Source organism: Clarias gariepinus, chromosome 13 (assembly GCF_024256425.1).
Source record: "Clarias gariepinus isolate MV-2021 ecotype Netherlands chromosome 13, CGAR_prim_01v2, whole genome shotgun sequence".
NCBI classification, from domain to species: Eukaryota; Metazoa; Chordata; class Actinopteri; order Siluriformes; family Clariidae; genus Clarias; species Clarias gariepinus.
In genome coordinates this window covers 6,319,241-6,346,291 of record NC_071112.1, presented here as the reverse complement: position 1 = coordinate 6,346,291, position 27,051 = coordinate 6,319,241, and the positions used below count along the sequence as shown (strand labels likewise).

Genomic DNA, 27,051 nt, shown 5'->3' with positions numbered 1-27,051 from the left:
GAACAAGAGACGAGGTACATCCCGGATGGGGTGCCAATGCATCGCAGGGCACACACACACCATGGGCAATTTGGGAATGCCAATTACCCTGCATGTCTTTGAACTGTGGGTGGAAACCAAAGTACCTGGAGGAAACCCACCAAGCACAGGGAGAACATGCAAACTCCATGCACACAGACCCAAGGCAACAATTTGAACCCGGATCCTAGAGGTGCATGGCGACAGTGCTATCCTAATTATTGCCTTTGTGACACCTAATTATTTTACTTATATATTTAATTATGTGTATATTTATTTCAGCATGTATGAAATAAATTTCTTTTTATTTATGCATACATTTAATTCTGCATTCGTCATGAAGTATTCTCTTTTACTTATGCAATTTTCATTTTTGTATTTATTTTTGTATTTATTTTCAACATACATTATTTGAATTAATAATTTTACTTATATACTGAATTGCGTATATTTTTTCACCATAAAATTCCTATTGCCATCTCAGGGAGTTTGTCCTTGCCTTGATCACTCTTGGCCTGTTTAGATCATCCTCATATCTGATTATCTATACACGTTTTTCTCATACACATTTCCAGGATTTTCTTTCCATTTGGTGAAGCTGCTGTGAGACAATGACCTTCGTTAAAAGCGCTATATAAATAAAATTAAACTGATTCAATATTCATTTATTTAACTTTTTTTAATTAATGCAATAATTACTTTATAATAATTATTATTAAAAAATTATTGCATAATTTACTTAATTCTGTTACATAAATTTTACTTTATTTTGCTGCATGTATTTTTTTTTCATTGATTTTCCAGGGTATATTATTAAAATTAATTATTTAAATTATGCATTTATTATTTTGGTATATTTATTTTAGCATGTATTAATTAATCTTAAAACTTTTTATTCATGCGAATATCAGATTTAATTATGTGTTTGCGTCATGTATATTATTTATTTTACTTATGTATTTATTTTCAATTTATTGCTATTTACCTTAGAGCAACGTTACACGTAGCTCAAGTACAAAAAGCATGTTTTTCCTACTTTTTGCCGCTTTTGGAGTGATTGACATGTCGCTAAATCAATTAGAATGCAGGTCGACTGTCCAATGAGAGCGCACCACGGGCACTAAGCCCCTCCCACTAAGCTCTCCTGTAGTTGACATTAGGGGCGTGTCTCGCACTCCTCGGCTGGACTTCCTCCCGCTGTTTGTCTCGCTCTCCCGCTGCACTTTCCTCGGTGTTCCTCCTCCTCCTCTCTTCTCTCCGACATGGCGAAGCCTCTGAGCGACCACGAGAAGCGCAAGCAGATCAGTGTGCGCGGTATCGCTGGTCTCGGAGATGTGGCCGAGATCAAGAAGAGCTTTAACCGGCACCTGCACTTCACTCTGGTGAAGGACCGGAACGTGGCGACGCCGCGGGATTACTACTTCGCCTTGGCGCACACGGTGCGGGATCACCTGGTGGGCCGCTGGATCCGCACCCAGCAGCACTACTACGAGAAAGACCCCAAGGTGCGACAAAGTTCCTGCTTCCTGCTTGTGCTGGCATGCAGGAAGTGCAGAGCTCAAGTCCTTCCTTATTAATGCAGCAGGACGGTGAACTTCACACGTCCAGCATCAGCTTTTAACAAACGTAGCCTGTATCTAGATTATTTATAAAGTGCACAGGAGTAGTCTTTATCAAGTGTGATGTTCTGCAATTAGCTGATTCTTACAAGAAAGTCCATAAAACAGCTTTAATCTAACTATATGGATTATTTTTGTCTATCCTAAACAGTCAAAGTTCTGTAGATTTCATAAAAAATGAAATAAAATCTGTTTTCTTTTATAAAATTAAGCAGAATTTTAAGGGTTCAAGTCCCAGCTCCACCAAGCTGCAGCTGTTGGGCCCCTAAGCAAGGCCTTTAACTGTCTGCTCCAGTATAATAGCTGACCTTGCGCTCTTACCCCGCCTGCTTTAATAAAAAAACAAACAAAAACAACTTAGAATAAAGAAAATTTCCTAGTTCAGTAATGTATGTAACATAAGACAAATTTAAAACCATTTCTTGTGCCGTCCTAGAAAAACTTGATCAATGCAAAGCTTTAAAAAGGTTATACTAACGAAAATTATTAAAATAGATAATTTTTTTTTTATTGCTTATATGAATTAACTGCATTACAAAATGTATAATATTATTGCACTAATCAAATAAGTCGACGGCACAATGTCTTAAAGGTTAGCAGTGTCGCCTTGCACCTCCAGGGTCTGGGTTCGGTTCCCGCGTGTGTGCATGGAGTTTATGTTCTTCCGGTGCTTGGTGAATTCTTACCGGTATTGCTTGTATGCTATGTTAGGAGTACAAACCCTTGTTCCTCACACACACACACACACACACAAACACCAAGATGTGCCCTTGATTAGTGGTTAAAAACACTGGAAGCAGTTACTAAGAAGATAAAATGTTGATTAGGATAACGCCATTACAAAATATATACTATTTTGTGCATTTTCTTGCAAGTGCTTCTGTGACTGGTTTTGAATGCGGGTCTTGGCAGCCAGCTGCTCTCCTCTCAGTACTGTGGACTGTACCATACTTTCACCCATGCTGAGGAGGAGTGATGCATGTAGTTAAACATCCAAATGCTGGAACGTCTCTCGTCCAATTGGATCCAGTCAGAGCTAACTGCTGTATAATGTTTGTTGGCCAAAATATTATGTATTAAATTTTTCAATATCAATCTCACTTTCCATTTATATATCTTTTTATTTTTTATTTATAAAAAAAAAATTCACCACCCTATTGAAGTGGTTTCTAACATTAGTGTCATCTCTGGCTATTGACTTTCTTAGTTGGATTATAAAAAAAAAAGCTTTGCTAGAAGAAAGCTTTTCCTGTGAATTTCAGTTACACTTGTGGAACGTTCTCATTATTTGTATTATAATTTCAACACGTGGCCAATCCTAATGATTTCCCCATAACCGATTTCCTTCTGTAATTCTGTAACTTCACTCCAGCAATGAGTTGTCCGACATCCTCTGTTTCACACCATCTGTACTGTAAAGTGACTCAGCTGTGAAACACTAGGTTGGTCGGGTTGGATTGAGGCCAGACAGTTAAATCGTTCCGCCGAACCAGGAAAACAAAACTGCAGTAAGCGAGAACACAACAGTTCTTAGGTTCATTCACTAGTCTTACGCTATGGGCTCTTCACATCCACAGGCAGTCTACACATAGTCTGATTACTGTGATGCAAAAATGCAGCCTTGACATTTGTTTAAAAAAGACCGTTTACATGGTCAGTACTAGCAGCACAGTAAGGGTGGGGCCACAGTATGGGCGGGGCGAGTGAGGGGGCATGTTTATGTTGATCTGAAGTGAAGGAACACGGTGATCATTAGCGGGGGGAAAAAGGTTGGTGGTTTACTTAAATGATTCACAGAAACATGGAAAATCTGTGTCGTGTAGTTCCAGGTGATGGTAGTGTTCCTGCCTGGTGCTGTTCTGCTTAAGGTCTTTAAAAATGTGACGTAGTGATGTACACGATACACTGCTCTGCCACTTTTAGCAGGAATGTTTGTAAAAAACGCAAGCTCCAAACTGGAATGTAGAAAAGGAGGCGTGTAATTTGTGTTCAAGATGATGGTGATGATGATAATCAATGCTCAAATCATTGCTGTTAGCATTTTAACTGAATAAAATGTAAGGCAAAGGCAATGTTTGTTTTGCATAATAATATTCTGTAGCCTTGCCTCAGAGTGGCGCAGTGGTAAACCCTATTATGCGGACATCGGGAGTTCGATTCCCGGCTGATGCTGTAACCTCTCAGTCGGAAACCTAGAGAGAGCTGATTGCCCGAGCTCTCTCAGAGGGGAGGGATGAGAGGTACTTGGTGCTCCCACATTAATTACGGCTCTACAGCCAATTAATGTGGCGCGAGTGGACAGCGCTGTCCTCAGAGTGTGCTCCCAATGGTGTGTGAGCGAGCAGTTCAAAAAGATGTGGTCGGCTGGCGTCATGTGAGTCGGAGGAAACACGTCGGAGGAAATACGACTGAGTGGTAGTAGTAGCCTGAATGTGGGAGCCCCCTAGTGATGGGGAGGAATTGGACACAACTAAATTAGGGAGAAAATCGGGTGGAAAAAAATGATATATTTTGTAGTCTGCGTATCTGTTAAAAAAAAGTTTAAACTATTTGGGCTTTTAATACATTTTTCATATAACTAATTTGTTGGCATTATATTGTTAGAACTCTTGAACTTATTGGCATTCACTTTTAGTGATCGTTGACTATTGATGGATTGTTGATGGTTTTCGAATCGGAGAAAAAAAGAGAAATGTGAGGAAATTTGCAACCCTAGTGGACACACAATTTCAGCTAAAGCATATCCGATTTACAGTAGATGATGAAATGGGTAGTTTGATGCAATCCCTGTAGCCCTGTTTGTGCCATAAGCTAGCAGTGAAACCATGGCAGCCAGTAGTATCTCAAGTATACCAATATAGCATATTGTTGTCAATACTGTTGTCTATTTAAGTGTGCTCTGCTCTTTTCAGAGAATTTTTATCAGAACACCATTTCTGCATTCTCAGAGTAAGAAAGTCATTGGCCAAGACTTGAGTTATGAGCTATGCGGATTACATTTAGGCATCTAGCACACGCTGTTGTCCAGAGCAACAAAAGTGCTTTGTAGCTTGTCTGATGCAAGTCAGTCTGGTCCAAGTTAGTCCGGTCCCACGGAAAAGCCAGCACAAATTGGCAAAAAAAACTCACGTTAACTATGATAAAAAGGTATCAGCATGCCCAGAGCACCACGAGCACATTAGGCTTAGCAGACAGAGTTCAAGGCTCCCCAGACTCGGTCTGGTTGAGCATCCATGCACCATGCCGGACAAACAAGTTCGCAGAGACCCCGCCCTGCAACCCACAGCACCCAAATGCTCCACCGGTAACATCCATGTGCCAAACACCATAGCACACCCATAGAGGCCCTGCAGAGCCATGTACTGATGGTGCCCAGGGTCATGATTCGTCCATTCTACCCAAAATGTTAAAATTCTGATCTAGGACCAGTTTTTTTTTTTTTGTTTGTTTGTTTTCTTAATTTTTTTTTATTTATTTATTTATAATTTTATTTTAATGAATTATCTGGACTCTTGATTAAACTCTGATGTTTGTTCAGCCTTTGGCACACAGTACAGAGCTTGTCTTGGCTCTCGTTATATCAGTTGTGCACTGTATGATGGGATGGGCAGCAAGGTGTGTAACCTTGCACTATAGGTTCATGTGAAATCACTGGCCCTTGGTAGGGTATAGTCCATAATAATAACCTTTTATGGCTTTATGTAGAAATGACTTGTGCCATGTGCCTCCTGTGGACTGTGTTTCATGTTTCTTGGAACGGTAGATTGTCTGCTCCTCCAAAATATTACAGTTTTCAAAGAAATTATGAAATCTTGGAGTTTGTCCTGCTTTAGTCCGCTGCTGCTGCACGTCAAAGATTTATAAGGGAGCTCATGGAATATTAGGCTCATTTGTCACACCCCGTTGGCAGGGATTTAACCTGACAGTCAAAGTGCAGAGTCATTTCGAGACCCGAGTCGTGTGCAGCAACAAGCAGCTCAAGAACTTATCAAGAAATCCAGAAAAGGAAACGGTTTCCTGGAGCCCAGCCAGAACACAGCCTGGTCTCCAGAGGTTTAGTCATGAGTGGTTTAATGGAAGGCCTGTGCTCTCTCTCTCTCTCTCTCCTCCTACTGATCAGAAGTTCTGTTGAGCAGTAATGAAAACCCCAGCACTGTTGAATTCTTGCATTTCATTTGTTAAAATCATTATTGATTCGTTTTACTATAATACTTTTACGATACTTCTGGACATTTCCAAGATGCTCTGTATGCACCGAAATCTGTGCACTTCCTGTATAGATGTCAGTGGTCATGTGTAAGAGGTCTGTGGTCTGATCTACTGTCTTAGCAGCTGACTGTTTCCTCCCGAACACCTCCAGGAGACATGTCACTCACATGTCTCAAAACATCAGACCAACAGACAAACATCAATTGAGTCACCAGTACCTGAACTTTTGTAACAGTCAGATGTTAAGCAGTAATTAAGTTTTCCAACAAGGGAAAGTTTTAGGATGGAGGAGACATTTCTCGGTAACAAATCCAGCTGTGTTATTAACTGTAAGAGGGAAAAGAAAGTGTTTATGACCTGTGTGCACAATGCACGATGCTTTAATGCTTTTTTTTTTTTTCCCTCTTCGTCTGTCTCAGAGGGTCCACTACCTCTCTCTGGAGTTCTACATGGGCAGAACCCTGCAGAACACTATGATTAACCTGGGCCTGCAGAACGCATGTGATGAAGCCATCTACCAGGTAAAGCCTGTAACCAATGCTTGGAGGGTTGAGGATGTGTGGTGCAATACTTGGTGAAAGATCATCTCGGTAGATTATGTAAATAAGGCGTTATAGACCATTAGCTGTTGTAATAATGTGTGCATGTGATGTGTTTTAGCTTGGACTGGATCTGGAAGAGCTGGAGGAGATTGAGGAAGACGCTGGCCTGGGGAACGGTGGACTGGGTCGTCTCGCAGGTGTCCAATCTCACTCTTTTTCTCACTTAGACATGCGTTTCTGTTTTGACATGCGAACCCTGTAACTTCCCTTTCTGCAAGAGTGAGTTTTGTAATGCAGTTGCCTGTCTTTCTAACTTTGGCTTTCTGTCTCACTCTTTTGTATTTCTCTCTCTTTCTTGTCTTTCTGCCTCTTTTTTTTTTTCTTACTCGCAGCATGTTTTCTGGACTCACTGGCAACCCTGGGTTTGGCGGCGTATGGTTATGGCATTCGCTACGAATTTGGAATCTTCAACCAGAAAATCTCTAACGGTTGGCAGGTACGACTGAAGTTGATCTTTTATCGTTATTTTTTAAATATCTAAAAGCATTAACTTGTAAACACATCATATATTACTTATAAGTTCAGTTATGTCTAGAACACCAGCCCCAGTTATAAGCTAGCTTATTTGAGGGGGCGGGGTCTGTGTGTCGTCACAGTTTTAACCACCTGATGTAATGATCGCTCGTCCCCGTGACTTCCTGTGGTCCGTCTATTTCTCAGGTGGAGGAAGCCGATGATTGGCTGCGCTATGGCAACCCCTGGGAGAAGGCCCGTCCTGAGTACATGCTCCCGGTGCATTTCTATGGCCGCGTGGAGCACACGAAGGAGGGGGCTAAGTGGGTGGACACTCAGGTGAGCGAATAATGATCTTGTCGCTACCTCAGGCTTTTACTTCTTTCAAGTACTGTATATAACTGAGTTAAGTTGCTAGCATAGCAAAGTAACAAAGTGATCTTAGCTTTCATGTATTGACCTTTTGTAGTACATCAGAAGCACTGTTAACTGATGTTAGGCTGCTATTTATTTTCGTTGATAATTTAGTTTGAGGTGTATTTCCAAAAAAAAAAAAAAAAACCCCAGAAAGATTACGTAATGATAACCTGATTACCTATCGGATTACAGTGGAACCTTGGATTACGAGCATAATTCGTCCTGGAAGTGGGCTCGTACTGGAAAAACAAACACTCGGAAACCAAAGTTAATTTTCCCATAAGAAATAATAGACTCAAAATTTTTGTTCCAAAGTCCCAAAAAATAAATACATAAAAATAAGTAACACAAAATCTAAAGAAACAAATGAACCTGCACTTTACCTTTTAATAAAAAAAAGTAGAAATAATTCCCGACATTAGTGTTTCCGTTTGTGTGTGTGTGGCCCCTCACGTCCCGTGTGAGTGTGTGAATCGGCACGGTGTCAAATTATGCGCGCACACACAAGAGAGGCTGAGGGATTGAAATGGATTTTTAACCTTCTAATGAGACTTTCTTACACAGTAAACCTTTCTCCTCTATTTTTTAAATTTTACATAAACACACATTAACGGAAAGACTGTTTTGTCGGAAAAATTAGCAAGGAACATCGCTTATGACACTAGTGTGAGCGCATACTAACGGAATCACTGCTGTAAAGTCAAACAAATGAACCGCACGTTACCTTTAAAAAAAGAATCGCGACAGAGCCGTGTTTCTGCGAAGAGCAGAGTGTGTTTGTATAAAGCAGAGAGGGGGTGCAAACTGCGTTACTCGCAATCCGAGGTTTTACTGTACTTGACGCTTTGCCGAACAGATGAGCGTAAGCTAGCAAGTGTTAGCTTCCGTTCTGCTGATTATTGTGGAAACAAGAATGTGAAAGCAGATGTAGATGGTAATAAGGATATGAAATTGCACACGTTTGGTGTATCATGGCATGATTACCTCAGGTGCTGTACATATGTGATTCACTTTGCATTTGGTAGTGTTAGCATTAGCACATTCAGTGCTTCTGTTGTAAATGACACGATGCTGTGAACCCTTTTTGCTTCGTTAACGTTAACTATTACTGACATTTTAAGCTTTCTAATTAATTGCCAACTGTTCGAGTTAATTTCCAAACAGTGTTAAATTTAAGTATGTAGGGTGTTCTATCCCTTGTTCCATGCACCAAGTAGTATGGATTGTTGTTATTCAGCTGTGTGTTAGAAGGTAGTTAGATGTGAAACGGAACAAACACGGGCGGTTGAGAGATGATTCAGAACGACTTGAAAGCAGTTACTAAGGAGACAAAGTGCTGTTTAAGATGAGATACAGCATCAGATTTGTGTTCTTGCTGAACGTGCTTCCGTGATTAGTTTTGATCGTAGGTTTTGGCGCTGACAATCTGATAAGTATACAGAAGTGGAAAGGACCATGTCAGATAGAGAGTGTGACATGAAGTGCAAAAGATCAATTTGGAGGTGTTTGGGTAGATGAAGCCAACTTTTAAACTAAAAGTGGTTCAATAGGTTTATAGGTCTCAGATTTAGCGAAATCCTAAGCAGGATAAAGTAGTTGCATTGTTGCATAGTAATGAATTTTTTAACTGCATAACATCAGAAAAGCCATGCAGTACTCAAAGTTATATAGTGAGCGGAAGTCAATAGGGTTAATAAATATAGCTCTAGAACTGTGTATTAACTTTACACCCTTCCTGATTTCTCTTTTTCACTTTTAAGATTCAGTGCTGAAAGAGGGAACCTCTGTATTGAAACGAGAAAAAATTTCCCAATATCGGATTTAACCCTTCTCGATTCATCACTGTGGTCCTTGTTAAATCTCTCTGTCTCTTGTTTGTCCCATTAATCATGGTGTTGTGTTGCAGGTGATCCTTGCGATGCCGTACGACACTCCTGTCCCCGGCTACAAAAACAACACCGTCAACACAATGAGGCTGTGGTCTGCCAAAGCACCCAACGACTTCAACCTTCAAGAATGTATGGTTATACACATGCACTCGCGCATTCACACTGTTTCTTACACACAAATGCGTTATAGTTTAGTTTGCTGTCTTAATTCATTTCCGCACTGGAATTAAATATCAGAACTTTTTAATAGACTCGGTTGGGAAAATAATTTTAAGGTCCCAGGAATTCTTTTAACTGTTTGTTTTAACAAACATTTGTTACAAATGTGGAATTTATTTCAATATAGATTTTCACTTTCAATGACAAGATTACTGATTACAGATTTGTGCGATATTTATTTCCCAAATTGGCTAACATGCTTAACATGATTTTAATATTTTACTACTAGTGTTTCCCCAAAGTGAGGGCCACCCTGGTGGGCTGTAGGGGTACTACACGATGGCCTCTAGAACAAATAGTGTTTTTTTTTTTTTTTCAGTTTTGAAATTGGTTTTAAAATTCCCATAAAATATTTAAGTATTTAAATTTTTTTTAAGTAACGAGAACCAAGAAAACAAAGCCACAGTGTTTAAAGGACAAGATATTCATGTAGCTCAGTTTTAATGGTTGATTTGGCCCGGAATGATTTTTACATTTTAAATTAAGCCACAGACAGCCATAGCTTTGATTTATTTCAGCGATCATCATCAGTGCAAAACCGAAAAGTATTATCAGGCTTTGGGACAAGCAAGCAAGGAGAGCTCCAGGACTTTGGCTGTGCACAGCAATGTCATGATGCAGCATATATTCAACCTCCGTCTGCATGATCATTCGTTTCTGTGGATTTACCCTGTAAGGATGCTGTTTAATAGGGGTAGCATCCCCAACATCAATGTCATGAACACACACTGTGGTTCTACCTGGAACATCACTAAATAAGGTAGGAAAGGCATTCAACAACTTGGTTAAATTCTTAAACTGTTTCTCATCCAAATGAGAGAGAAACTGTGGCAGTTCTTTCAGGATGACCGAGTTCTTTAAATGAGTAGAGGAAAGGGGAACGTCACTGTTCATCAAACCATCCTCTTCTAAAGAGTAGTTTGCCACTACACCCACAGTGGCAATAGAGGCAGGCAGTTGAGAATTCTTAGCCTGACCCTCAGACATTTCAGAGGGAGCCCTATCCACATAGGACTTCAGTCTGTTTACATGACAGACACGGCTTTTACACTTTCTGTCAGGAGTGGCAACAAGAAAGTTTGTCTCATTCAACTTCTTTTCGACCAGATATGGCCCGGAGAACCTTGCATGCGACATAGTACCAGGGCATGGAAGTAAAACCAGCACAGGATTGCCCGGCTGAAAGTCTCTTTTTACCGACTTCTTGTCAAAATGAGCCTTTATCTTAGTTTGAGCAGTGGAAAGATGAAGTTTGGCAAGATTTTGTGCTTTGTGCAGCCTATTTAAGGTTTAATACATTATTATTGATGTTTTGTTAATTTTTATTGTAAAAATTTTAAACAATTAAAAAAGTTGCTGTATTTCTTGTTAGTAAACAGTCTCATGTTCTTACAGTTTATGTAAGTGGAAAGTGGTTTCCATAGAGAGTAAGATCTGTGTAGAAAACTGCTGTCACCAAGGCAGTAGTGGATCTGGCAACCAGCCATTCTTGCATTCCTGAACGTTTTTGCTAGAGTGCACTGAATTGTCTTGATTCGTCTTGGTCGCTCAATTCTGTGCCCTCACATGCTTAAAATCTTCTACAGACTGGCTACGTGTTAGCTACGAGATGGTACGATCTTTTTACGATTACGACAACAGTAATCACCTGTGACCATGCTGCTACAAAACATGCCAAACTCCTCAATCTCACAAATTGTCTATAAAACTACATAATTTATTAAATTCCAGACTGTTGTAGATAATAACTTGCACGTTGTGTTTTCAACTTTTATGTTTTTTTTTTTTTACCCAGCTACCACCATATTCAGTGTAGTATCAGTTGTTGCATACTACATATTAATTTACTGCACAGGGTTGGATTTAGCGATGTTAATGCATGTGATGTGTGAGGTTATTAAAAGTGCACCAGTAAAAATAGTTCAAAGCTCCAAGACTACAAATTACTACAAGACTCGACCCACCGTACTGAGCTCTGATGAGAAAAGCTGAATGATATTGTTCATGCCGTCAGGAACAGGGTGATTCGTCTGTAAGACTAGCGGAGAGAAAATCCTACAGAACCGCACAACAAGCCATAAATAGTCACTACTCATTGACTGGGGGACGAGTCCCTCGGGATGGATGGTATTGTTGTTAAAGTTAAACAGCCTCAAAATGGTGTTATTTGGAGTAAGTGTAAAAGAGAACAAAGTGAACGGTTTCAATACTGAACACGGGGTTAACTAAGTCGTGGCCACAAATACAGACCTGAGTGAGGCTAGCTTTCTGTGGGTTCAGTTTAACACTAAAATTAACACAACTTATAAGGTTTGTAGGATGTACATTTTTGCTGATATAAGATGTCTTTTCTTTCTGTTAAAGGAAGTATACGAGTAGAAATCTTCTCTTTAAAGCAAAACCTCTACATACTCTTATCTGTATTTATGGATGATTATTTTTGATAAGACTGTAGCAATGTTTCTCTATGATTAGAAAAGAGAGAAAATGTGCTCACTCTAAATTTGCATGTAATAAAAGAAGTCTTGTGGTTGCAGTGAACAACTACTGAAATCGTGTCCCATCACTTAATGAATGAATTACACACATTTATCACTTGAGAGAGGTATACCTTCTTTTCTGATCAGGATTTTCTTGCTCTACAAAAACACATTTCATGTTTATTAAACAACTGTCTTTAGAATTATTCTAAGTAAATTTGGGTTCAAAATTTTTTACAGTATAATGTTGACATTATTTTACATAAACATGTATGTACTTTTTACAGTTATTTTACCAGATTAAACAAATTATTATACTATAGACAAATATTGCATCAAACAACTCTACTATTTTTTGTTTGTTTGTTTTCTTGCTACATTGTTAGCAAAATCTCAACAAAAACTAATACTTATTGATAATGGGAGAAATCGATTGTTGCATTTTATGTGGCAGTTTATGTAGCACCAAAATGTTTAATTTATATATATTTGCGTTTGGTGTAAAATGTTGCAGTTCCTCTATGATCCTACAGGTGGTGCATTCTAAACTATTCACACACTGGCAGTTCGGCATATTTGCAAAGTTTATTTAGAATTGATGAAAAAATGTGTAAAAATTTATATCGGATCAGGATATTTATAAAATGGTGCAGTTTAAAGAATCGCAATTTAAATTAAATTGGCACTTGGGTATCGTGATATCGTATCAGGTGGTCTTTGCTGATTCCCATCCCTACTAAATACCCTGATATGTAAACGTATATCATGGAAATGACAAATTTCATGATTTGACATTTGTGTCATCTTGGAACTAGGCAAAAAACATCATCATAATACAAACAGACTTTAAAACAAATCGTGGATACACTATACATTACAAATTATTTGATCACTTTCAGAGACTGTTAGCTGGCGAGCAAAAGCCATGATGTACAGAGCTGGTTATTAAATCTGTAGCTTGTTGTAGTTTGTAATGACTGAACACAATTTTTTGTCCTCTATTTGCTCCTCTAGATTTGTCTAAATATTGTGTTAATGAATAATTTTTTATTACTACTTTCTGTTCCTGTAGTTAATGTTGGAGACTACATCCAGGCTGTGTTGGACAGGAACCTGGCGGAGAACATCTCCCGAGTGCTTTATCCCAACGACAATGTAAGTTTTCCTGAGAGCGATGGTTGTTGAAACACTATTTTTTTTTTTCCTTTCTCCCGAGCCTCAAGGCTAAAATAAATTAAGACATAAGAAAAACGAGTGCGTGTGTGTGTGTGCATTTGTGTCTGAATGTGGGTTCGTTTGTGCGAGCGTGTTTGCACGTCCTCACAGGCAGATTGCATAGAAATGCCCTAATAAGGACATGAGGTTACAGTGTGGTAACTCGCCATCAACCACGATGGGGACTTCTGCAGATCTTTCATTTAGCGTCAGTCTGATCAGTTTTTCCTGATTTTGTTTAATATTTTGTAGGTATTTTTGGAAAGTAATGCAAAACTTTAGCATTTGTTAGTTTATCGTCATTAACCAGAAATATCATGTCTAAAAATAACTTGGTTCGTAAACATGTTTTGTGCACGGTGACGCTGAGATTAATGAGACAGCCACTCTGAACTGCACTAAAGAAATATTACAGTTTAAGTCCCGCCTTCATGCTGTATGATTGGCTCGCATATTACACTCCGTGAAGATCGAGTCAATTATAGATGAGGCAGAATTCATCTTAAATAAAGGTGGGATTTCTTAGAAAAAATGTTATCAAAAGTTGCGCTAATTAAAAATCGTCCCTTTCTGATCACTTACACCAGCCGCAAAACACCGCAAGCGCTAATTAGTCTCAAAACTAGCCTGCGTTAGAAGCCGTTTATAGCTGCGTCCTTGCAACTGATCAACACGCGCTCAAGACTTGAGGCAATAAAACGTCACGGTTTCTTTAGAATCCTACAGGTGGTACATTTTAAACTATTTCCACACTGGAGTAGAAGTGAATTATTTGCTGTTTGTTAAATAATAATGATAGATAAGCAGTGATGGGTGTAATGGGTAACAAAGTAATGCATTAGAGTACTTGGATTACTTTTTTGATGTAATGAGGAAGTTAACGTGTTAGGTCCGCCATTTAAGTACTCAGTTATTTTTTTTTTTCAAAAATGTAATCCGTTATTTAGACAATTTAAGTAATCCGTGCACCAGACAGCAGTCATTTCTAATCCGTTAGTCTGTGAAAGCCGTCCTACAAGCCCCCCCCCCTCATGCCGTTCGACTATACAGAAAGATGGAAACCTAATCACATCGCCAAAACTTGCGTTGAACCGTACTTCCGGCCACCACGCAAAACCGCGTAGATGAGATAGGGGTATTAGTACTGTAGTTAACAGATTATGGGTTGAACTTCGCTGAGTGATGATGATGATAGAATAATTATAAAGGTCTTGACTAAAACAACATGCACGAGGAATCACAAAGGAGTTTTCATTTTCTGTAATAGATAAGGACTCGAACTAGTTACTTTTATCAGAAAGGAACGCTGGGATCTAACTGATTACTTTTTACAGATAGTAATTTCGTAATGTAATTAGTTACTTTAAAAAGTAATCTCCTCCAACACTGTAGATAAGTGATGCTCATTAAAAATTCAGATTTCTTTTTAATTTAAAGTTGAAAAACTTTTGTATTTAAAGTTGTTTCATATTGTATTTAGCTAGGTTTAGCTTTTAGGTGAGAACTAACGCTATAACGAAGTGGCTACGTTTAATTACTCGTGTTTAATTCAGCTGTGGAGCTGTTAAATAGAGCTAAGGTAGGCCTATACGACTTTTGTCTGAGTATTTAGCTGCTACTTTTTGCAAGTCTGTGTGTTTGGAGTGTTTAGATCATGTACTAGTGGGTGAATAACGCGTGCAGTGTGTAATTTTGTTTATTGCAGGCGTTTGATGTGTCCGTGTACTATGACGTATATTTATATATACACACTATATGAAGCTCTAATGTATCGATTGTGTGTTTAGTTTTTCGAGGGTAAGGAGCTGCGTCTCAAGCAGGAGTATTTCGTAGTGGCCGCCACTCTACAGGACATCATCCGCCGCTTTAAATCCTCCAAGTTTGGCAGCAGAGACCAAGTGCGCACGTCACTGTCGAACTTTGCAGATAAGGTAAAGAGACACTCAGTGTTTAAATCTGTATTTTTGTATAAATTTCATTATTAAAATAATCATATTTTTGCCAGTATATTGGAAAGCATTTAATTTGCAAAATTGCTCTTTAAAGGATCTCAGCTTTAAAAAAAATTTTTTTATATAACACATCTAACTTTTTTTCTGGTACAACTCTAGCTCCGCCCCCTGAGCCAGAACAGCTGCTCAGCTTTTTCTTTTATGTTAAATAGAGGTTCATGAGGCACCGAGTTTTAATGTGTTTGGTCTTTCTTACAAGCTATGAAAATAACAAACTGCTGCTTTAAATCCAAAAATAAACACAGCTTTTTTTTTTTTTATTACCTCTTCCAGATATTATAGCTAATGTTTATCCTTTGTGTCGTTATGATCTAAACAGCCTCCTTATCATTATTCCAAGTTAACTAGCTAATAAAATGTCCCTACAGTCACTCATACACACTCATACAGACATTGTCTTTAGTCCGTTTATTTATATAGCGCTATATAAATATAATTGAATTGAAATGAATTAGCCACGCCCACTTAGAAACACACCACCTTCTTTACCTGGACTTAATGTCAAACCTGCAGATGTTGGGGGGGAAAAAATCCATGCATTCTGTCCTCTGCAAATAAATAAATTTCCGTCTTGATTTAAGGTGGCGATCCAGCTGAATGACACTCACCCTGCTCTGGCCATCCCTGAGCTCATGAGGATCCTCCTGGATGTGGAGAAGCTACGCTGGGATAAGGTGAGGAGCACTTGATGAGAAATGGACTTGATGGAAGATAGAGTTGTATGCTTGTATGACTATAAGTGTGTGTGTGTGTGTGTGTGTAGGCATGGGAGATCACCACCAAGACGTGCGCGTACACGAACCACACGGTTCTCCCGGAAGCTCTGGAGCGCTGGCCTGTCTACATGTTTGAGAAACTTTTGCCCAGACACCTGGAGATCATCTATGAGATCAACCAGCGTCACCTGGACGTGAGTTTGCAGACTGGAAAAAGTTTACACTTTAGAAATATAAAGTTGGCGACAGTGATTAAGAAAGAGAGGAAGTTTCATCAGCTCCATGAGCAAAGAGACCAACGATTGTATGAAATTAACCGCTTCTCCATTGTGCATTACCACATCACTCTTTCATGCTCTCTGTCCATCCGCTGGTCTGTCTGTCTTTTTTATCAGTTTGTCTTTATATCCCAGTTTCTATTTGTTTGTCCAACTGTCTGATCCTCCAGTGACTTGATCATCATTATTATTTTATTTGTTTATCCATCTGTTTATTTAAATCATTTTGTTCAATTTTTGTCTACTTGTCTCCATATGTTGCTGGACATCCACACATCTTTCTGTCTTCCTGTTAGTCTACCAGTCCGTCCACCTACTCGTCTTCTTATTTCTGTCCACCTGCTTCTTACATGTTTTTTTGTGTCCGCATATGTCTTTGTCTGTCTCTCTTGGTCTCTGTTCATTCATTTATCTCTGTCCTTCTCTTTGCCTGTCTGTCATTATATCTTCTAGCATGTCTGACAATCCACTATCTGTCTCTCTTTGATCTCTCTGCCCTTCTGTCTGTCCGTCTTCCCATCTCTCTCTTTCTCTCTGTCTGTCTGTCTCTCTCTGTCTGTTTTTCTGTCTTACTGTCTATTCATTTTCCCATCTAGTCGTCAGACTATCAGTCTCTTTTCATTTCTGTCCATCCATGGGACTCCTATCTATTTCTTCCTTTGTCGAACCTTTTCCTGTTATTTCCTCTGTAATCCTTCCTATTTATTCATCTGTCTTGTTTCTCGACCCGTTCCTTCCCTGCGTCAGTTTGTCTTGCTGTTTTTGATCATTTAACTTGTTCAGACTTTGGCTTGTCTGTGGCTCAGTGCTGAAGTTGATTCATCTCTAATTTTTCTTTCCTTGATCTAAATGTAAAGTTTAACATTTCTTCACCAGAGAGTCTCTGCGCTGTACCCAGGAGATACGGATCGCCTCCGCAGGATGTCCCTAATCGAGGAGGGCGATCCCAAGAGGATAAACATGGCTCACCTGTGCGTGGTCGGATCTCACGCAGTCAACGGCGTCGCTCGCATCCACTCAGAAATCGTTAAAACCACAGTGTAAGTAAAAAAAAACGTATAAAACACCACTGAGTAGTAGGAACATAACTCCTTAGGTGTTTTAAGTTTTATTTTATTTGTTTATTTATTTTTCCTTAAAGTTTTAAAGACTTCTGCGACATCGAGCCGAAGAAGTTCCAGAACAAGACGAACGGCATCACCCCTCGCCGCTGGCTCCTGCTCTGTAACCCCGGCCTGGCTGAGGTCATCGCCGAGGTAAAGGTCACGCAGGGCTGTGTGGGAGAGTGGTGCAGATCCAATCGTTTGTTTATTTATTGGGAGAACTGGAACTGAGTAAATAACCCTTGTATTTTTGACCCTCTGCATTTAATGCTTTATTATTATAATTCTGTTCTGAAGGATTATTTGATTTTTTTTTTTTTTTTTTTTTTTTTAAAAAGATCATCCTGGAAATCTTATAAAAAAGACATTGCATAAATAATGGTTGTAAATAACTGGATACCCAGTTTTAAGCTCCCCAGAGCCAATAAAAGGACAACTTGGTAAAATTTTAACATTATTATTATTATTGTTATTATTATTATTATTATTATTACTATTAGAAATAACATCATTATTAGCAATAGTTTAAATTTTTTGACCTTTTACTTTGTACAGTGGGTTTTTAGGAGACCTTTGAAAAGAATTTACTTTCCCCATACTGCTTCATAGCTAGCCTTTATTTTAATTTACATCTCTAATTTACAATCCAGCCATCAGTTCCTTTTCTGCTCCTTTCTTCCTCTCTAAGATGTTAAACTGCGTTAAACTTCATCGTGTTTGTGCACACAGAAAATCGGTGAGGATTTCCTGAAGGATCTGTACCAACTGAAGAAGCTGCTGGAATTCGTCGATAACGACAAGTTCATCAGAGACGTGGCGAAAGTCAAACAGGTCAGTGGATCATCCAAAGTATATACACTATATTAGGGCTGAAACGAGTAACTCGAGTAATTCGATTACAAAAAATGATGGAGGCAAAATCTTCTGCCGCAAAGCTTCTTTTAATTAATTTTAAAAGCTTGCGTTATGTTTTTGCGCAATTATTTGTTTGGCGTGACACAGTGCGCTTCCGGATGCAAGCCGCCAGTAAACACCGAAAGAAGAAGCGCTTGCGTCACCCACAGAGACGACGGAGACGCAAACCGTTAGCTGTGTAGTGATTTGAGGGAGCGTTCTGTTGGGGGCTGCAAAATGGAACGGCGCGATAAAATATATTAATTTATTTTAACATGTGCCTTTTTTTTTTATACTTAGTCATTTGAAATACCTTTTTTTTACTTTGCATCTGAGAAAAGGCTTTAAAATAAGAATGTATGGCTCTGTAATGCACTTAATTCATCTCAGTCAACTTTAAGCTATTCTGTGTATTGTGAATAATGACGATGTTTATTTTTTATAAAATGCTATTTGCATAAAAAAAAAAAGTTGAAAACCAAGAATAAAGAAAACCAATTAATCTTTGTTTCTTTTATGTTTTACATCGCTGTTTAATTAAGCAAAAGTAAATTTTATCCGATTACTCGATTACGTTTTTGGTAGAATACTCGATTACTAAAATATTCTAAAGCTACAGCCCTACACTATATATACCATTTGTTTACCCTAGAGATGAGAGGAAAAATAAAATAGATTTTATGTGCTAAATGTTTGGCCGTATAGGAAAACAAGCAGAAGTTGGCGGCGTATCTGGAGATGACGTACAAAGTCCAGATCAATCCAGAGTCCATCTTTGACATTCAGGTGAAGAGGATCCATGAGTACAAGCGGCAACTGATGAACTGCCTGCACATCATCACCTACTACAACCGTAAGCACAAACATGCGCACACATTTTGTAATATTATGTATGTCCAGTAGGTGTCAGTGTTTCACAAGCTTAAATGCAGAGACGTTCATTTGGTGACTTTTTTTTTTTTAAATAAAAACAGCAAATTATTAATTTTCACTTCTTTCATTTCGTGACAACTGATGCATACATGCATGCATGAAATAAACTTTTATTATTGTGGCTTTAAGTTCGCTGCAAAAGGTACAAAAATATAAAAAATTACCAACATTGAAATCTGTTAAATAAAAAATTATTGGAAAAAAATATGTAATGGCAAAGCAAACAAAAAAGCGCTACATATAGTCCCAAGATATGTTGTGCATTTATTAAATGTACAATATCTATTTACAGTCTATTTCTTCCTAATTGTGTGCTAACCATAGTGCCGTTTTGTTTTTATACAGGGATCAGGAGAGAGCCAAACAAGAAGTTCGTACCCAGAACAGTCATGATCGGGGGCAAGGTGAATCCTCAGTTTAACTCGTTGGGTAAACAGTGTATACAGCTGACATGTATTTGCAAAAATATAAATGAGTAAGGTACAGTATTCTTTATTTTTTCCCCAAAAATATGTACAGTGAAACCTCAGATTGTAAGTAACGCTGTTCGCGAGTAAACCACAAGACGAGCAAAGTTTTTTTTTAATTTTTTTAATTTTTTTTAATTTTTTTATTTTGACTTGAAAAATGAGTCTTGGTTTACGAGTACCAAGTATCATGAAACACGCATGCGCTTCTAGTTTTGACATTGAGCATTATGTGATCACAACTAAGGCAACGTTTTCATTTATTTTTTTGGGTCTGTGGAATGAATAATCTGAGTTTCTATTTCTTATTGGAAAATTCAATTTGGTTTACGAGTGTTTTGGAATAAAAGCCCGCTTCCAGAACGAATTACACTCATAATCCAAGGTTTGACTGTATATATTTTTAGAACTAATTCGTGTGGGGGTTTTTCATCATTCATTTCCCAAACTCTGTGTGCGAGAACTTCAGTATTATAACAGCCTGTTTAAGTTTTAAGTTACTGTTTTTGCCTCTGTACTGCCCCCTGCAGGCTGCACCAGGGTACCATATGGCTAAAATGATCATTAAGCTGATCACCTCTGTGGCGGACGTGGTGAATAACGACCCGGTTGTGGGCGACCGGCTGAAGGTCATCTTCCTGGAGAACTACAGAGTCTCACTGGCTGAGAAAGGTGAGCTTATAATTTATAGGATATGCTGGTCCTGAAGTGCTTTTAATTTACAGCTATTTATCATACATTATACTTTTTGTCCATTTACAGTTACGGTAATGTTGTAGAGCATACCCAAAACAAGGTTATCAGCAACCTTTTAATTTTTTTCTTAAATTGAATAAGGCAAAAAAATGGAAACGCGTTGAGAATAAAAGCGGGGGAAAATACGAAGCAGTGAACATGACTTAAACACAACCTCTGGTTTCATATAATATTACTTTATGTACCGCGTGTATGAATCTTAAAAATAAGTTATCTTTCTCTAAATAAAACTTTTTTTTAATTTTATAATTCCCCGCAACTTGAATTAAATCAAATGATTATGACTTCAAATAATATATATTATAAAATTATATTTTTTTTCCTTAATCGGAGTATTTGATTGCCATCTTTACTAAGGCTAATTTCACACTACGGTCTCACACCAAACACCTGCTGTTTTGGAAAGTATAATATGGAAGCATACAAAAGGACAGAACAGTATTGTTAGTGGAGAGGTCGGGTGGGGGAGCGACGGTACCCGGGCGTGCACAGTATGAAGCAATCGTGCCTAGCGTGAGAGCACCCTAAAAAATGCAACCACGGGGGGGCGCAATCCAGTGTCTTCTTGTGCCAGTCCCAAGTCTGGATAAATGCAGAGGGTTGTGTCAGGAAGGGCATCCGACGTAAAACATTTGCCAAATCAATGATGCGAATCAAGAATATAATTCCCATACCGGATCGGTCGTGGCCCGGCTTAACAACGACCGCCACTGGTGCTGTTGACCTACAGGGTGCTGGTGGAAATTGGGCTACTGTTGGTCGAAGAAGAAGAGGAGGAAGGCGTGTTCGTAAGCAGAGAGAGAAGAGGAAAGGCAAGAGTTTAGGAGTGATAGTGGGGACTTTGAATGTTGGGACCATGACAGGGAAGGGAAGAGAGTTGGTTGATATGATGCAGAGAAGAAAGGTGGATATACTGTGTGTCCAGGAGACCAGGTGGAAAGGGAGCAAGGCTAGAAGCTTAGGATCAGGGTTCAAATTGTTTTACCATGGTGTGGATAGGAAAAGAAATGGAGTAGGAGTTATTCTAAAAGAGGAGTTTGTAAGGAATGTTCTAGAGGTGAAGAGAGTATCAGATAGGGTGATGAGTTTGAAGCTGGAAATTGAAGGGATAATGTTAAATGTTGTTAGTGGTTATGCCCCACAGGTAGGATGTGAGTTAAAAGAGAAGGAGAAATTCTGGAGTGAGTTAGATGAAGTGATGCAGAGCATCCCCAGAGGGGAGAGAGTGGTGATTGGTGCAGACTTCAATGGACATGTTGGGGAAGGGAACAGAGGTGATGAAAATGTGATGGGCAGGTTTGGTCTTCAGGACAGGAATGTAGAAGGACAGATGGTGGTGGACTTTGCAAAGAGGATGGAAATGGCAGTGGTAAATACTTTCTTCCAGAAGAGGCAGGAACATAGGGTGACATATAAGAGTGGAGGCAGAACTGAGACTGTCAGGGACACTGAGAGGACTGAAGAGAGTAGACAGAAGTACAGGGAGATGCAGAGTAAGGTGAAGGTAGAGGTGGCAAAGGCCAAACAAAGAGCATATGAGGACTTGTATGCTAGGCTAGACAGTAAGGAGGGAGAGGGGGATCTGTACAGGTTGGCAAGGCAGAGAGATAGAGATGGGAAGGATGTGCAGCAGGTTAGAGTGATTAAAGATAGAGATGGAAATGTACTGACAGATGCCAGGAGGGTGATGGGAAGATGGAAGGAGTACTTTAAGGAGTTGATGAATGAGGAAAACGAAAGAGAACAAAGAGTAGAAGAGGTGACTGTTGGGGAACAGGAAGTAGCAAATATTGGTAGAAGTGAGGTGAGAAGGGCGTTGAAGAGGATGAAGAGTGGAAAGGCTGTTGGTCCTGATGACATACCTGTGGAGGTATGGAAGTGCTTGGGAGAGGTGGCAGTAGAGTTTTTGACAAGTTTGTTTAACAAGATCTTGGAGAGTGAGAGGATTCCAGAGGAATGGAGAAGTGTATTGGTGCCAATTTTTAAGAACAAGGGAGATGTGCAAAGCTGTGGCAATTATAGAGGTATAAAGCTAATGAGCCAGACAATGAAGCTGTGGGAAAGAGTAGTGGAAGCTAGGTTAAGGGCAGAGGTGAGCATTTGTGAGCAGCAATATGGTTTTATGCCTAGAAAGAGTACATCAGATGCAGTATTGGCTTTGAGGATGCTGGCGGAGAAGTACAGAGAAGGTAACAGGGAGTTGCATTGTGTCTTTTTAGATTTAGAGAAAGCGTATGACAGGGTGCCAAGAGAGGAGCTGTGGTATTGTATGAGGAAGTCTAGAGTGGCAGAGAAGTATGTTAGAGTGGTGCAGGACATGTATGAGAGCTGTAAGACAGTGGTAAGATGTGCTGTAGGTGTGACAGAAGAGTTTAAGGTGGAGGTGGGTCTGCATCAAGGATCAGCTCTAAGCCCCTTTTTGTTTGCTCTGGTGATGGACAGGATGACAGATGAGGTAAGACAGGAGTCCCCATGGACTATGATGTTTGCAGATGACATTGTGCTCTGTAGCGAGAGCAGGGAACAGGTGGAGGAAAATTTGGAGAGGTGGAGGTATGCTCTGGAAAGCAGAGGAATGAAGGTTAGCCGCAGCAAGACGGAATACATGTGTGTAAATGAGAGGGACCCAGGAGGATCGGTGAGGCTACAGGGAGCAGAGGTAAAGAAGGTGCAGGATTTTAAGTACTTGGGGTCAACGGTCCAGAGCAACGGGGAGTGTGGAAAGGAGGTGAAGAGGGGGGTACAGGCAGGTTGGAATGGGTGGAGAAAAGTGTCAGGTGTGTTGTGCGATAAAAGAGTATCAGCGAGAATGAAAGGAAAGGTGTACAGGACAGTGGTGAGACCAGCGATGCTCTACGGCTTAGAGACAGTGGCGCTGAAGAAAAGACAGGAGGCAGAGTTGGAGGTAGCAGAGCTAAAGATGTTGAGGTTCTCTTTGGGAGTGACAAGGATGGATAGGATTAAGAATGAGTTTATCAGAGGGACAACCCACGTTAGATGTTTTGGAGATAAAGTCAGAGAGGCCAGATTGAGGTGGTTTGGGCATGTTCAGAGGAGAGATTGTGAATATATTGGTAGAAGGATGCTGAGGTTGGAACTGCCAGGCAGGAGGTCTAGAGGAAGACCAAAGAGGAGATTTATGGATGCAGTGAGAGAGGACATGAAGTTAGTTGGTGTGAGAAAAGAGGATGCAGAGGATAGGGTTAGATGGAGGCAGATGATTCGCTGTGGCGACCCCTGAAAGGGAACAGCCGAAAGACGAAGAAGAAGAAGAAGAAGTGAGAGCACCCTAAATGAACATTTCCCAGTGGTAGTTTGTTTCCTTATCTTGCCTGTAAAGGAGTCTTGGGTCAAAGCACATAAATAAATAAATGAAGGGAAGTTTGCCATTTTCTTGCCTTCTCTACATCACTGAGAGTGTGGGCCGATGTTTGTTTGTGGTTCAGTGATCCCAGCAGCAGACCTGTCCGAGCAGATCTCCACTGCCGGCACGGAAGCTTCCGGAACAGGCAACATGAAGTTCATGCTGAATGGCGCCCTCACCATCGGCACCATGGATGGCGCTAACGTGGAGATGGCTGAGGAGGCCGGAGAGGAGAACCTTTTTATTTTCGGCATGAGGGTGAAGGATGTGGAGGCCATGGATCGCAAAGGGTGAGACAGACAGACAGACACAGGGAGAGGGAGATTCTTTAAGTTTAAATTGTGATTAAGACACGTGTCTATAATAAATACACTATAAGACTGTGCTTCCCAAAGTGTGGGTCACTGCAGGAGGTTTTTAATTTTCGGTTTTGTAATTAGTAATTTCAAATTTCCATCAAATATTTACATTTAAAAAAGTAACCAGAGCTAGTTCAAAGATGGAATTAAAGGTTTGGGTGGGACGCAGATGATCACACTTCAAAATCAATACATGAAATAAGCTTGAGTAAATAATGTACGAGTTAAGTATACATTTAAACTAATATATATTTTGGGAAATAAAGTAATGTAGATTTTTAGTTAATAATTTGGTTCTATATTATGAATGTAATAAGATGTTCTGTAAAAGGCTTATGATTTTATATGTGTGTGTGTGTAGCTACAACGCTCGTGAGTATTATGACCGCTTGCCGGAGCTCAGACAGGTGATCGATCAGATATACACAGGTCACTTCAGTCCTAAAGAGCCAGAGCTGTTTAAGGATGTCGTCAACATGCTGATGGATCATGACCGGTATGTGTGCGCATGTTATTTTGTGGGCGGGGCCTTGTTTCTTTTGTGGTGCTTTTATATATACATAGAATATAGAAAGCTCCAAAAATTTTAACCTACCATTTGTTTTTCTTGGGTTTCAGGTTCAAGGTGTTTGCAGATTATGAGGCTTATATCAGCTGTCAGGAGAAGGTCAATGACCTCTACAAGGTGAGTGGAGCAGAGTCTTGCTTGTTCAAATCAAACTGGGACTTGAAATGGTTTATAAATCAAGGTTTACAGTAAAACCGATTTACATGTACAATACATCTTGTAATTTTTATTTTGTGATTTGCTTCTTATGTCATTGGCTACTGATTAAGCCTATGTACGTTCTAAAAGTCACTCTACTCAAATCCAATTTTTTTATCAGATCGGATGTCATTGTTCACATTCATAATGGGCACCACTTATTTATTTCAAACAATATATATGATTTTAGACTTGAGATTTTGCTTTGGAGGACAGCAAGCAACCTTCCCATCATACGATTTCTGATCTGCTGGTTCTTGTTCAATTCGATTGATCGCGTATCACTTCAGGCTATTAATATTAATGCAACACAACAAATCATATGCTCTGTGATTGGACATTTCTTGGTGAAATCAAGCAGATTTTGGCAGTATTGATTTATAAACTGACGAACTCTCGAACTCTAAACTCGGTCTTCCCAGACTACATTAAACCTTTATTTGTCCATCAGCAAGAACCTTTACAATACGATTTCTGCGTATGGAGATGGGTTTCCATGTAGAAACTCTTTATGCAAGCAGGAACCACAACATGTATAAAGACCCCATGATTGAAATGTTAATTACATTAAAATAAATGCTCTCTTTTTTTCATCTCCCCTGATTTGTCAGAACCCTAAAGAGTGGACCAAGAAGGTGATCAGGAACATCGCCAATTCTGGAAAATTCTCCAGCGATCGCACCATCTCAGAGTATGCGCGTGAGATCTGGGGGGTGGAGCCTACAGATCTGAAGATCCCACCGCCCAATGAGCCTCGAGACTAAGGCGGGGCTTTCGGCGTGGACTTCATATACATTCTGTTCTTTCCTTCATTAATACTGTAGGTGTGGTTGGTTCTGTTTAAGGTTATGATTAACAGATTGATGATCCTTTCTTTTTCATAGCCAGTAGATTATCTACTGTTTGGCCACGCCCACTTCCCCTTTTTAATACTGTACATGTGTAACCTTTACAGCCAGCCAGCTTTTTGTGCCTTATTCAGCAGTTTTGAGCGAAATGCACAGTTATATATTTACATATCATGCCTGACAGCTAGAAAGGACACAATGTTGATTGATGTTTTGTGAAATTTAAGGATGCCTTTTATACGCGTTAGCGTTTCTTTCAGGAGCAAATGTATAATTACTGCGACTACTGTAGGCAAATCTGCAAAAGAAAAATTGAATTAAAGCATTACATTGAAATCTAGCAACTCCAACTAGAGAATATTTAGCACTGCTAGCAATTATGCTACTTGGCAAATTTTGCAATTAGCACTTTAGATCACGTGCAGTGGTTAGCACTTAGCATATCTTGGCTCTTCTATTTTATATCAAGTTAATGATGCTAGATGCTAGCATGTATGTTGTGATTAGCATGGATGCTGTCATCAGTAACAACTGTTCCTTTTTTCCCCCTACATTAAAAAAAAAGAAGAAGAAATTATAGATTGTAATGTGAAAATTAAATATTCAGCACTTAAAAGCATTATGAAATTGCACTTCACTTGGCTAATGGAGACGCCAGTTAATCATTTCAACCATTCATAACTCCAGACTTACAAGGCTATTTATGCTGTTCATATACATAAAAGCTATAAAGAGTAAAAAGATTTTTTTACAATCTCTTTTTTACATTAACTCAGTTTGTGTCTGCGTGTCTTAATGGATTAATGTGCCTTTACTCAGATTGTGTGTTTGCACCCTTTACATGAGCACTATGAGATTTCACACATTTGTGTTTGACAAAAATAAATAAAGCTGTTTAAAGGACTGATGTTTTCTGTGGTGCAAATGAATTGTCTGGGGGGGATAAAGCTGGAACTTAATGGGAAGATATTGTTTATAGTTTTTATTAGTACTCAAATTATGAGTCTTCAATTTACTAATGTATTTTTCCCCCTTCATTCTCGACCTTTTCCTCAACACTGAGTAATTTCCATAAGCTTTTTTATACTTGATCTGGAAAAAAAATTGCTAGTCATTTTATTGAATTTATTTGAGATACAGGTATGTTTCATGAAGCTGTAATGTTAATTTTGAAATAAAAAAACTGAGTCTGAATTTATAAACTGAAAATATGTACAGTGCCTGGCTAAAGTGAGTCGCAGACTAATTTCTTTAGACCGCCTTTAGCTTCAATTACAAATTAGGAAGTTCATTTTATTGCCACACAACGTTGCCTAGCCTACTGTACACCTGAGCAACTGAAACAACCCCAGATCATAACACTGTGTCCAGAGAGTTGTACAGTGGACACTATGTGTGATGGGTGCATCGCTTTATGCGTTTCCCTTCTTACTT

General features: G+C 39.3%; 1 protein-coding gene across 1 annotated transcript; it reads left to right on the top strand.

Moving 5' to 3' along the window:
* Positions 1 to 1,201: 1,201 nt before the first annotated feature.
* Positions 1,202 to 26,520, top strand: pygb (phosphorylase, glycogen; brain). The gene is made up of 20 exons (XM_053509862.1): positions 1,202 to 1,523; positions 6,266 to 6,367; positions 6,507 to 6,585; positions 6,781 to 6,884; positions 7,109 to 7,240; positions 9,225 to 9,336; positions 12,979 to 13,061; positions 14,909 to 15,052; positions 15,715 to 15,807; positions 15,897 to 16,043; positions 17,004 to 17,167; positions 17,269 to 17,383; positions 17,960 to 18,061; positions 18,830 to 18,977; positions 19,403 to 19,461; positions 20,055 to 20,196; positions 23,727 to 23,934; positions 24,365 to 24,499; positions 24,622 to 24,688; positions 25,381 to 26,520. Exons 1-20 carry the CDS (start codon positions 1,281 to 1,283, stop codon positions 25,531 to 25,533), a joined length of 2,532 nt encoding a protein of 843 aa, XP_053365837.1. The 5' UTR covers positions 1,202 to 1,280; the 3' UTR covers positions 25,534 to 26,520.
* Positions 26,521 to 27,051: the final 531 nt, after the last annotated feature.